Genomic DNA, 13,946 nt, shown 5'->3' on the forward strand with positions numbered 1-13,946 from the left:
TCGGTGTGGAAGAACTTGTCTGGCCTGCACAGAGCCCTGACCTCAACCCCATCGAACACCTTTGGGATGAATTGGAACGCCGACTGCGAGCCAGGCCTAATCGCCCAACATCAGTGCCCGACCTCACTAATGCTCTTGTGGCTGAATGGAAGCAAGTCCCCGCAGCAATGTTCCAACATCTAGTGGAAAGCCTTCCCAGAAGAGTGGAGGCTGTTATAGCAGCAAAGGGGGGACCAACTCCATATTAATGCCTATGATTTTGGAATGAGATGTTCGACAAGCAGGTGTCCACATAATTTGGTCATGTAGCGTATGTTTAGCTGAGGTCTTCTCTTCTCTAAACTGACACGGAATGGCAAAAAAGCATCTAACGACGCACTTAGCAGTTCTACGAGTAGTCTGAGGCAGTAGGTAAATAACAAGTGTTTTCAAGTGCAACTTTAGTAACGATGGTTTTTTGGAAACAACTCAGCTTTAAAACGGCAACATTTTCTCTCAGCTTCTTAGTGAAACGTGTAGAATTACAGGAAGTTAAATGGGGCCTTGCAAAACTGCGGTACGCCACTACATGTGTTTAGAATAACTCTGTTGTACTCTGCGTGACTACGTGTCCGGCAAGTCAAGACATGGTCCAAAGGCTCAACTCTCATAGCGTGCCTCTATTGCCTAATTATGCAAAGCCTCCATAATTGCAGTATAAGCCAACAAGCATGGGAAGCTGAGAAGTCTATCCTCAGGTTTCTTTCTCCTCAGGTTTCTTTCTCCTGTTAACTTCAGTCTACGTGGCCATATTAGGTATCACCAAAACAAATCATAACAAACAAACTACTCCCTTGTCGTTAAAGGGATTGTTTTAGTTGTTGTGTTTAGAGTGGTTGTGATTGTAATTCCTATCTGGCCACGGAGTTGAGGACCTGTAAACATATTACTGTATGGTCTATGGCTGTAACACACGGGATCCAGACTAGTGATGGATAACACGCACGCACAGACCTGTAATCATATTACTGTATGGTCTATGGCTGTAACACACGGGATCCAGACTCAGGGACTCAGGGATGGATAACACGCACGCACGCGCGCACGCACGTGCACACACAGACACGCACACGCAGACACAGACACAGACACAGACACAGACACAGACACACACACACACACTTACCCTCCAGACTTAGGGACTTGAGTTCAGGGATGTTCAGAGGAGGGAAGTTGGTCAGTTTAGCGTTCTCACACGTCACAGTGACATCAGAGATATCACAACCTAGTGGGAGGGCGATCCCAGGTCTGCATACCACCACTCCCTCCTCTTCTCTGTCAGTGGGCTCAGCTAGGGGAGGAGGAAGGAGGTCCTCTCCGGTCGGCTCATCTGGAAACATTTGGAAAACATCTCCTCTCAGCAGCCATTCCATCTCCTCCTCCTCCTCCTCCTCCTTCTCCTCTTCCTCTTCCTCTTCCAGCTCCGCTAGTTCCCTCAGTTTCTCCTTCAGCTCCTCCTCATGTCTTCTCCTCTCCTCCTCCAGCTTCCTCTCCTTCTCCTTCATGGCCTCCTCCTCCTTCAGTCTCCTTGCGTCCTCCTGTCTCCGCTCTTCCTTTTCCATCCGCCTCCTCTCCTTCTCGCGCCTCCTCTCCTCCTTCTGCCTCCTCTCCTCCTGCCTCCTCTGTCTCTCCTTCTGCCTCCTCTCCTTCTCCTCCTCCTCCTCTCTATTCAGGAGGAGCTCAATCTCGGCCTGCGTGTGGGGCACCACAGGGTCAAGGATGGGGTCAAGGTCAGGGGTCACAGGGTCAGGGTCGTTGGCTACTGGGGAATCGCCAGAGAAGTCAGGGACGTCGCCACGGGAAGCTGGCCCAGCCAATCAGAACCACAGAGTGTTAGAGAGGAGGATGGAGAGAGGGAGGGAGAAGAGGGAAGCATAAATTACCCAGAGAGTGTCACGTTATGTCTCCACCAATGAAAATGTTCTAAAGGTATTAACTGGTATTTCAGATGAGTTCTTCGTAAGATCTGTGCCTTATTTCCAATGCTGATGATAGGACAAGACAAGGTCAGTGGAGATAGAACCACCATAGTTAAAGGCCCAGCGCAGTCAAAAACCAGATTTTCCTGTGTTTTTATTAGTCGTATGTACGGGATACGCATGGTATACATCATCCAATGAAACGCTTACTTGCAGGTTCCTTCTGGACAATGCAACAACAATAAGACATAGTAAACGAAGAACATAAAGGAAATGGCAAGTGGAGGGGGGATGGGGGCAGTGGAGGGGGGCAGTGGAGGGGGCAGTGGAGGGGGATGGGGGCAGTGGAGGGGGGATGGGGGCAGTGGAGGGGGCAGGGGGGGCAGTGTATAAACTGAGCAGTATAATACGAGTCTGGTAGCAGCAGTGTGTGTGTGTGTGTGTGTGTGTGTGTGTGTGTGTGTGTGTGTGTGTGTGTGTGTGTGTGTGTGTGCTAAGGTGCAGAGAATCAGAGCAGGTGGTCAGTCCAGTTCAAGTGTTCAGCAGTCTGATGGCTGCTGAAAACAGTCTGAATAATACTGTGAAATTGTGAAAATTATGATAAAGCCCTTTTAGTGTAAGAGCTGTTTGAAAAGTCAGCCTGTTTTGGTGGGATGGAGTTTTGTTCTGCCTGGTGTTTTGGCCTGCCTGGTGTTTTGACCTGCCTGGTGTTTTGGCCTGCCTGGTGTTTTGTTCTGCCTGGTCTTTTGGCCTGCCTGGTGTTTTGACCTGCCTGGTGTTTTGGCCTGCCTGGTGTTTTGACCTGCCTGGTCTTTTGGCCTGCCTGGTGTTTTGACCTGCCTGGTGTTTTGACCTGCCTGGTCTTTTGGCCTGCCTGGTGTTTTGACCTGCCTGGTCTTTTGGCCTGCCTGGTGTTTTGACCTGCCTGGTGTTTTGACCTGCCTGGTCTTTTGGCCTGCCTGGTGTTTTGGCCTGCCTGGTGTTTTGACCTGCCTGGTCTTTTGGCCTGCCTGGTGTTTTGACCTGCCTGGTGTTTTGACCTGCCTGGTCTTTTGGCCTGCCTGGTGTTTTGACCTGCCTGGTGTTTTGACCTGCCTGGTGTTTTGGCCTGCCTGGTGTTTTGGCCTGCCCGGTGACATCACCAGGTGGTAAATTAGTTAATAGACCAATAAGAAACAGAGTTCCAATCCTCTCTGCCAATAACAGCTAGTGTTCAGTTTTCCCCTCCCCACTCAGACAACTCACAGAAAGTCCTAGCAAAATAGTTTTTTTAAGAAATTGCTCTTTGCGAGTAAGCATTTATTTATTTATTTTGACCATTTTAATTGAAAACAATCACGATAAGGTACTTATTTGTTACCCAGAAATGATTGGATATTGAGATAAAAATAAAACTCTGTTGGACCTTTAAACTAAGTTAAGCTAGATAGTGATACAACGACATCATTAAGACAACAACACCTACCTGTGTCCATGCAGACAGGGCAGCACTCCCCAGTGGTGGGGTAGGGGAAGTGACATCGTAGAGGAGGACATGTGACCTCGTCACACAGCACCTCCCCTCCACTACACAGACAGGTGACACACGGCTTGGGGGACCAGACGGCCTGCTCAAACATGGTGATGCCCTGGTACACACACTGGCCCTGTTTACCTGGGGAGAGACGGGGAGAGGTTGTTAGGAGATGCTAGGTGACACAAGGTGCTTGGGGGACCAGACAGCCTGCTCAAACCATAGATATGTATAGAGATCTCCACTTGGAAATACACTTTTTTTTTGCATGAACATTGCCATCCAGTATATTAATATCTAACCCAAGATAATTCATCTGTGTCGTTTCCAATGGAAGCAAATTAAGAATAGGTTGATGCCTGGAGGGAGAGACGGGGCAGAGGGGTTGATACCTGGAGGGAGAGACGGGGCAGAGGGGTTGATACCTGGAGGGAGAGACGGGGCAGATGACTTGATACCTGGAGGGAGAGACGGGGCAGGGGGGTTGATACCTGGAGGGAGAGACGGGGCAGAGGGGTTGATACCTGGAGGGAGAGACGGGGCAGAGGGGTTGATACCTGGAGGGAGAGACGGGGCAGAGGGGTTGATACCTGGAGGGAGAGACGGGGCAGAGGGGTTGATACCTGGAGGGAGAGACGGGGCAGAGGGGTTGATACCTGGAGGGAGAGACGGGGCAGAGGGGTTGATACCTGGAGGGAGAGACGGGGCAGAGGGACTTGATACCTGGAGGGAGAGACGGGGCAGAGGGGTTGATACCTGGAGGGAGAGACGGGGCAGAGGGGTTGATACCTGGAGGGAGAGACGGGGCAGAGGACTTGATACCTGGAGAGAGAGACGGGGCAGAGGGGTTGATACCTGGAGGGAGAGACGGGGCAGAGGACTTGATACCTGGAGGGAGAGACGGGGCAGGGGGGTTGATACCTGGAGGGAGAGACGGGGCAGAGGGGTTGATACCTGGAGGGAGAGACGGGGCAGAGGGGTTGATACCTGGAGGGAGAGACGGGGCAGAGGGGTTGATACCTGGAGGGAGAGACGGGGCAGAGGGGTTGATACCTGGAGGGAGAGACGGGGCAGAGGACTTGATACCTGGAGGGAGAGACGGGGCAGGGGGTTGATACCTGGAGGGAGAGACGGGGCAGAGGGGTTGATACCTGGAGGGAGAGACGGGGCAGGGGGTTGATACCTGGAGGGAGAGACGGGGCAGAGGGGTTGATACCTGGAGGGAGAGACGGGGCAGAGGACTTGATACCTGGAGGGAGAGACGGGGCAGAGGGGTTGATACCTGGAGGGAGAGACGGGGCAGAGGGGTTGATACCTGGAGGGAGAGACGGGGCAGAGGACTTGATACCTGGAGAGAGAGACGGGGCAGAGGGGTTGATACCTGGAGGGAGAGACGGGGCAGAGGACTTGATACCTGGAGGGAGAGACGGGGCAGGGGGGTTGATACCTGGAGGGAGAGACGGGGCAGAGGGGTTGATACCTGGAGGGAGAGACGGGGCAGAGGGGTTGATACCTGGAGGGAGAGACGGGGCAGAGGACTTGATACCTGGAGGGAGAGACGGGGCAGAGGGGTTGATACCTGGAGGGAGAGACGGGGCAGAGGACTTGATACCTGGAGAGAGAGACGGGGCAGAGGGGTTGATACCTGGAGGGAGAGACGGGGCAGAGGACTTGATACCTGGAGGGAGAGACGGGGCAGGGGGTTGATACCTGGAGGGAGAGACGGGGCAGAGGGGGTTGATACCTGGAGGGAGAGACGGGGCAGAGGGGTTGATACCTGGAGGGAGAGACGGGGCAGAGGGGGTTGATACCTGGAGGGAGAGACGGGGCAGAGGGGTTGATACCTGGAGGGAGAGACGGGGCAGAGGACTTGATACCTGGAGGGAGAGACGGGGCAGGGGGGGTTGATACCTGGAGGGAGAGACGGGGCAGAGGGGTTGATACCTGGAGGGAGAGACGGGGCAGGGGGTTGATACCTGGAGGGAGAGACGGGGCAGAGGGGTTGATACCTGGAGGGAGAGACGGGGCAGAGGACTTGATACCTGGAGGGAGAGACGGGGCAGAGGGGTTGATACCTGGAGGGAGAGACGGGGCAGAGGGGTTGATACCTGGAGGGAGAGACGGGGCAGAGGACTTGATACCTGGAGAGAGAGACGGGGCAGAGGGGTTGATACCTGGAGGGAGAGACGGGGCAGAGGACTTGATACCTGGAGGAGAGAGGCGGGCAGGGGGTTGATACCTGGAGGGAGAGACGGGGCAGAGGGGTTGATACCTGGAGGGAGAGACGGGGCAGAGGGGTTGATACCTGGAGGGAGAGACGGGGCAGAGGACTTGATACCTGGAGGGAGAGACGGGGCAGAGGGGTTGATACCTGGAGGGAGAGACGGGGCAGAGGACTTGATACCTGGAGGGAGAGACGGGGCAGAGGGGTTGATACCTGGAGGGAGAGACGGGGCAGAGGGGTTGATACCTGGAGGGAGAGACGGGGCAGAGGACTTGATACCTGGAGAGAGAGACGGGGCAGAGGGGTTGATACCTGGAGGGAGAGACGGGGCAGAGGACTTGATACCTGGAGGGAGAGACGGGGCAGAGGACTTGATACCTGGAGGGAGAGACGGGGCAGGGGGTTGATACCTGGAGGGAGAGACGGGGCAGGGGGGTTGATACCTGGAGGGAGAGACGGGGCAGAGGGGTTGATACCTGGAGGGAGAGACGGGGCAGAGGGGTTGATACCTGGAGGGAGAGACGGGGCAGAGGGGTTGACACCTGGAGGGAGAGACGGGGCAGAGGGGTTGATACCTGGAGGGAGAGACGGGGCAGAGGGGTTGACACCTGGAGGGAGAGACGGGCAGAGGGGTTGATACCTGGAGGGAGAGACGGGGCAGAGGACTTGATACCTGGAGGGAGAGACGGGGCAGAGGACTTGATACCTGGAGGGAGAGACGGGGCAGGGGGGTTGATACCTGGAGGGAGAGACGGGGCAGAGGGGTTGATAGCTGGAGGGAGAGACGGGGCAGAGGACTTGATACCTGGAGGGAGAGACGGGGCAGAGGACTTGATACCTGGAGGGAGAGACGGGGCAGGGGGGTTGATACCTGGAGGGAGAGACGGGGCAGAGGGGTTGATACCTGGAGGGAGAGACGGGGCAGAGGGGTTGATAGCTGGAGGGAGAGACGGGGAAGAGGGGTTGATACCTGGAGGGAGAGACGGGGCAGAGGACTTGATACCTGGAGGGAGAGACGGGGCAGAGGGGTTGATACCTGGAGGGAGAGACGGGCAGAGGGGTTGATACCTGGAGGGAGAGACGGGGCAGAGGACTTGATACCTGGAGGGAGAGACGGGGCAGAGGACTTGATACCTGGAGGGAGAGACGGGGCAGGGGGGTTGATACCTGGAGGGAGAGACGGGGCAGAGAAGTTGATAGCTGGAGGGAGAGACGGGGCAGAGGACTTGATACCTGGAGGGAGAGACGGGGCAGAGGACTTGATACCTGGAGGGAGAGACGGGGCAGGGGGGTTGATACCTGGAGGAGAGAGACGGGGCAGAGGGGTTGATACCTGGAGGGAGAGACGGGGCAGAGGGGTTGATAGCTGGAGGGAGAGACGGGGAAGAGGGGTTGATACCTGGAGGGAGAGACGGGGCAGAGGACTTGATACCTGGAGGGAGAGACGGGGCAGGGGGGTTGATACCTGGAGGGAGAGACGGGGCAGAGGGGTTGATACCTGGAGGGAGAGACGGGGCAGAGGGGTTGATACCTGGAGGGAGAGACGGGGCAGAGGACTTGATACCTGGAGGGAGAGACGGGGCAGGGGGTTGATACCTGGAGGGAGAGACGGGGCAGAGGGGTTGATACCTGGAGGGAGAGACGGGGCAGAGGGGTTGATACCTGGAGGGAGAGACGGGGCAGAGGGGTTGACACCTGGAGGGAGAGACGGGGCAGAGGGGTTGATACCTGGAGGGAGAGACGGGGCAGAGGGGTTGACACCTGGAGGGAGAGACGGGGCAGAGGGGTTGATACCTGGAGGGAGAGACGGGGCAGAGGACTTGATACCTGGAGGGAGAGACGGGGCAGAGGACTTGATACCTGGAGGGAGAGACGGGGCAGGGGGGTTGATACCTGGAGGGAGAGACGGGGCAGAGGGGTTGATACCTGGAGGGAGAGACGGGGGCAGAGGGGTTGATACCTGGAGGGAGAGACGGGGCAGAGGGGTTGACACCTGGAGGGAGAGACGGGGCAGAGGGGTTGATACCTGGAGGGAGAGACGGGGCAGAGGGGTTGACACCTGGAGGGAGAGACGGGGCAGAGGGGTTGACACCTGGAGGGAGAGACGGGGCAGAGGGGTTGACACCTGGAGGGAGAGACGGGGCAGAGGGGTTGACACCTGGAGGGAGAGACGGGGCAGAGGGGTTGATACCTGGAGGGAGAGACGGGGCAGAGGGGTTGACACCTGGAGGGGAGAGACGGGGCAGAGGGGTTGATACCTGGAGGGAGAGACGGGGCAGAGGGGTTGACACCTGGAGGGAGAGACGGGGCAGAGGGGTTGATACCTGGAGGGAGAGACGGGGCAGAGGACTTGATACCTGGAGGGAGAGACGGGGCAGAGGACTTGATAGCTTGAGGGAGAGACGGGGCAGAGGACTTGATAGCTGGAGGGAGAGACGGGGCAGAGGGGTTGATAGCTGGAGGGAGAGACGGGGCAGAGGACTTGATACCTGGAGGGAGAGACGGGGCAGAGGACTTGATACCTGGAGGGAGAGACGGGGCAGAGGGGTTGATAGCTGGAGGGAGAGATGGGGCAGAGGACTTGATACCTGGAGGGAGAGACGGGCAGAGGGATTGATACCTGGAGGGAGAGACGGGCAGAGGGGTTGATAGCTGGAGGGAGAGACAGGGCAGAGGACTTGATACCTGGAGGGAGAGACGGGGCAGAGGACTTGATACCTGGAGGGAGAGACGGGGCAGAGGACTTGATACCTGGAGGGAGAGACGGGGCAGAGGACTTGATACCTGGAGAGCGAGACGGGGCAGAGGGATTGATAGCTGGAGGGAGAGACGGGGCAGAGGACTTGATACCTGGAGGGAGAGACGGGCAGAGGGATTGATAGCTGGAGGGAGAGACGGGGCAGAGGACTTGATACCTGGAGGGAGAGACGGGGCAGAGGGGTTGATAGCTGGAGGGAGAGACGGGGCAGAGGGGTTGATACCTGGAGGGAGAGACGGGGCAGATGACTGGATACCTGGAGGGAGAGACGGGGCAGAGGGGTTGATACCTGGAGGGAGAGACGGGGCAGAGGACTTGATACCTGGAGGGAGAGACGGGCAGAGGGATTGATAGCTGGAGGGAGAGACGGGGCAGAGGACTTGATACCTGGAGGGAGAGACGGGCAGAGGGGTTGATACTGTATCATAGAGACAAACACATACATTCGCTCTATTATCATATTTCAGAGATAACAAATTATTAGAGCCCTGAGTTTTTCCTCACTAGGTTGTCTGATTGGGAAAACTCTGCACCTTATATAGTATTTTCAGCTGGTTGAAGCTGGTGGACAAAACCCAAAGGTAAAGATGCACAAACGAAACTTAAGAACGGGAAGCATAGAAATAGTGCACTTGCTTTCAATGAGAATGACAGATCTATAACTCACATTTCTATGTGAATTTGTCCAGGTCACCCAAACAGTTACATATTGCAGCTTTAACCCTTACCCTAACCTTAACACTTACTTTAAAGCTTCAATATGTACTTTTTTGGGCGACCTGACCAAATTCACATAAAAATGTGAGTTATACTGTAGATCTGTCATTCTCCTTGAAAGCAAGTCTAAGAAGCGGTAGATCTGTTCTATGTGCTCTATTTCTATTTCAATGCTTCCCGTTCTGAAGTTACGTTTCTGCATCTTTTACGTTCGGTTTTGTACACCAGCTTCAAACGGCTGAAAATACAATATTTTTGGTTATGTTAAAGATATTTCACAGCTGTTTAGACGGTACAATGATTCTCTACATTGAGTGCTTGTTTTGTCACATTAACTAAAATTAGGTGAACTTTATTAGAATTTTAGCAATTTCTGCATTAACAAATTTTACAATTTCAACTTCAATGTCTTAGGGATGTCCCAAGGATGCCAGATATCATGGACCCTAGCTGCAGCCCGGTGGCCTCCTCTGCAGGAAAAACGGATTGACTTGATGTTATGTGTGCTAGACTATCATTACTCTAGTAATTTGATTATGTTCCTATGTTAAGCTATAAAACAGAGAATTTATGTAAATGAAATGCACTACCGTCTCAGGACTCCAGGTACGACCTTGTCCCCAGGCTAACTGTGTACCAGCTTGGGGAGGAAGTGTTTGGTGAGTGAGACTCCTCCAGGTGACCGTGTCCAGACGTTTATACTTACTGGGAGAAACTGACAGATTATATTGTATATATTATAAAAGTCACCTTGTCCTAGAGAGATTTACACGGTTATCAAAACGTCACGCCAGGGTAAGACAAATCCTCAGCAATCTACACACAATACCCCATAATGACAAAGCGAAAACAGGTTTTTAGAAATGTTTTTAAATATATTAAAAAACAAAAAAACGGAAATACCTTATTTACATAAGTATTCAGACCCTTTGCTGTGAGACTCGAAATTGAGCTCAGGTGCATGCTGTTTCCATTGATCATTCTTGAAATGTTTCTACAACTTTTGATTAGAGTCCACCTGTGGGAAATTCAATTGATTGGACATGATTTGGAAAGGCACACGCCTGTCTATATAAGGTCCCACAGTTGACAGTGCATGTCAGATCAAAAACCAAGCCATGAGGTCTAAGGAATTGTCCATAGAGCCCCAAGACAGGATTGTGTCGAGGCACAGATCTGCGGAAGGGGTACCAAAAAATTTCTGCAGCACTGAAGGTCCCCAAGAACACAGTGGCCTCCATCATTCTTAAATGGAATTTGTTTGGAACCACCAAGACTTTTCCTAGAGCTGGCCGCCCGGCCAAACTGAGCAATCAGGGGAGAAGGACCTTGGTCAGGGAGGTGACCAAGAACCCGATTGTTACTCTGACAGAGCTCCTGAGTTCCTCTGTGGAGATGGGAGAACCTTCCAGAAGGACACACATCTCTGCAGCACTCCACCAATCAGGCCTTTATGGTAGAGTGGCCAGACGGAAGCCACTCCTCAGTAAAAGGCACATGACAGCCCGCTTGGAGTTTGCCAAAAGGCACCTAAATGACTCTCAGACCATGAGAAACAAGATTATCTGGTCTGATGAACCCAAGATTGAACTCTTTGGCCTGAATGCCAAGTATCACGTCTGGAGGAAACCTGGCACCATCCCTACGGTGAAGCATGTTTGTGGCAGAATCATGCTGTGGGGATGTTTGTCAGTGGCAGGGACTGGGAGACTAGTCAGGATCGAGGCAAAGGTGAACGGAGCAAAGTACAGAGAGATCCTTGATGAAAACCTGCTCCAGTGCGCTCAGGACCTCAGACTGGGACGAAGGGTCAACCTTCAAGCAGGACAACAACCCTAAGGACACAGCCAAGACAACGCAGGAGTGGTTTCAGGACAAGTCACTGAATGTCCTTGAGTGGCCCAGCTGAAGAGACCTGAAAATGGCGGTGCAGCAACGCTCCCCATCCAACCTGACAGAGCTTGAGAGGATCTGCAGAGAAGAATGGGAGAAACTCCCCAAATACAGGTGTGCCAAGCTTGTAGCATCATACCCAAGAAGACTCAAGGCTATAATCGCTGCCAAAGGTGCTTCAACAAAAGTACTGAGTAAAGAGTCTGAATACTTACACTACCAGTCAAAGGTTTGGACACACCTACTCATTCAAGGGTCTTTCTTTATTTTTACTATTTTTTACATTGTAGAATAATAGTGAAGACATCAAAACTATGAAATAACACATATGGAATCATGTAGTAACCAAAAAGGTGTTAAACAAATCTAAATATATTTTATATTTGAGATTCTTCAAATAGCCACCCTTTGCCTTGATGACAGCTTTGCACACTCTTGGCATTCTCTCAACCAGCTTCATGAGGTAGTCACCTGGAATGCATTTCAATTAACAGGTTTGCCTTGTTAAAAGTTAATTTGTGGAATTTATTTCCTTCTTTACTCGTTTGAGCCAATCAGTTGTGTTGTGGCAAGGTGGGGGGGGTATACAGCAGATAGCCCTATTTGGTAAAAGACCAAGTCCATATTATGGCAAGAACAGCTCAAAGAAGTAAAGAGAAACGACAGTCCATCATTACTTTAAGACATGAAGGTCAGTCAATACGGAACATTTCAAGAACTTCAAAAGTTTCTTCAAGTGCAGTCGCAAAAACCATCAAGCGCTATGATGAAACTGGCTCTCATGAGGACCGCCACAGGAATGGAAGACCCAGAGATACCTCTGCTGCAGAGGATAAGTTCATTAGAGTTAACTGCACCTCAGATTGCAGCCCAAAGAAATGCTTCACAGAGTTCAAGTAACAGACACATCTCAACATCAACTGTTCAGAGGAGACTACGTGAATCAGGCCTTCATGGTCTAATTGCTGCAAAGAAGCCACTACTAAAGGACACCAATAATAAGAAGAGACCTGCTTGGGCCAAGAAACACGAGCAATGGACATTAGACCGGTAAAAATAAAAAATGGAAATTTGACCTTTGGTCTGCAGTCCCAATTGGAGATTTTTGGTTCCAACCGCCGTGTCTTTGTGAGACGCGGTGTGGGTGAACGGATGATCTCCGCATGTGTATTTCCCACCGTAAAGCATGGAGGAGGAGGTATTATGGTGTGGGGGTGCTTTGCTGGTGACATTCTGCAGTGATACGCCATCCCATCTGGTTTGGGCTTAGTGGGACTATCATTTGCTTTCAACAGGACAATGACCCAAAACACACCTCCAGGCTGTGTAAGGGCTATTTGACCAAGGAGAGTGATGGAGTGCTGCATCAGATGACCTGGCCTTCACAATCCCCCGACCTCAACCCAATTGAGATGGTTTGGGATGAGTTGGACCGCAGAGTGAAGGAAAAGCAGCCAACAAGTGCTCAGCATATGTAGAAATTCCTTCAAGACGGTTAGAAAAGCATTCCAGGTGAAGCTGGTTGAGAGAATGCCAAGAGTGTGCAAAGCTGTCATCAAGGCAAAGGGCGGTTATTTGAAGAATCTCAAATATAAAATATATTTTGATTAGTTTAACACTTTTTTGGTTACTACATGATTCCACGTGTTATTTCATATTTTTGATGTCTTCACTATTATTCTACAATGTAGAAAATAGCAAAAATAAAGAAAGACCCTTGAATGAGTAGGTGTGTCCAAACCTTTGACTGGCACTGTATGTAAATGTGGTATTTCAGTTTTTTATTTGTAATAAATTAGCAAACATTTCCAAAAACCTGTTTCTGCTTTGTTATTATGGGGTATTGTTGTTGAGGGGAGAAAACAATTTAATCAATATTAGAAGACTGTAACCTAACAAAACGTGGAAAAAGTTAAGGTGTCTGAATACTTTCCGACGGCACTGTAATTCTAAGTAATTCACACCCTGTATGCGCAATTTATAGACTACAATGATTTAATACAACGAAATGTTGTTTAAATGATGAGCACTTAAATGTTTCTTAATGTTTCTGCCAGCCTATCGCTCTCACAAATGCTTCACAATTTATTTATTTGTAGGCTATAGCTTTGAAATAATAGGCTAATAATATAGCCTAAATATTTCATTTTCGTTCTTGCTTAAAATAGCCTAAATAATTCATTTTAATTCCATCTCCTGACCTACTTAATGTTTATATGTTGTTTAATATGACCTATAACCTATTTGAAAGGATTGTCACGATCGTCGTATGGAGTTGACCAATGCGCAGCGTTATTTGCAAACATACTTTACTTTATTTAATTAAAGCACGAACAAAACAAGAAACGATACGTGACGTCCTAAGGTAAACACAACCCAAACGGAACAAACCAAACGGAAACAAGATCCCACAAAACCAAAGGGAAAACAGTTTAAATATGGCTCCCAATCAGAGACAACCAGCCACAGCTGACACTCGTTGCCTCTGATTGGGAGCCACTCTGGCCAACATAGAAATAAACAAACTAGAACTCCCAACATAGAAATACAACACATAGAATGAACACACCCTGGCTCAACATATAGAGTCCCAGAGCCAGGGTGTGACAGTACCCCCCCCTAAAGGCGCGGACTGCGACCGCGCCTCAACTTGAACAAAATAGGGGAGGGCTGGGTGGGCACTCCTCCTCGGCGGCGGTTCTGGCTCCGGGCTTGCCCACCACCCTCCAATAATCCCCCCATAGCGCCCCTGGTCCGGTCTGGCCCCGCTGGCTGGAGCTGAACTGGACGTAGTAGGAGCGGATAGCTTCAGCTCCGTTGTGGAGCAGTTGACCGGTACCTGATTAGGCACCGGTGACCCAGGCACGGGTTGTGCCGGACTGA

The 13,946-nt window shown here is 51.6% G+C and overlaps 1 protein-coding gene across 1 annotated transcript in view; it reads right to left on the reverse strand.

The window, feature by feature from the left end:
- LOC121557938 (extracellular matrix protein 2) overlaps positions 1-13,946 on the reverse strand; it is a 57,106-nt gene that overhangs the window by 12,352 nt on the left and 30,808 nt on the right. Inside the window, exons 3-4 of the mRNA XM_045212327.1 lie at positions 3,424-3,612; positions 1,166-1,843 (exon numbers count right to left, since the gene is read on the reverse strand). Coding sequence (XP_045068262.1) covers positions 1,166-1,843; positions 3,424-3,612 — 867 coding nt within the window. The remainder of the gene's footprint in view (positions 1-1,165; positions 1,844-3,423; positions 3,613-13,946) is intronic.

The sequence above is a fragment of the Coregonus clupeaformis genome, unplaced genomic scaffold (assembly GCF_020615455.1).
Source record: "Coregonus clupeaformis isolate EN_2021a unplaced genomic scaffold, ASM2061545v1 scaf0006, whole genome shotgun sequence".
NCBI lineage: Eukaryota > Metazoa > Chordata > Actinopteri > Salmoniformes > Salmonidae > Coregonus > Coregonus clupeaformis.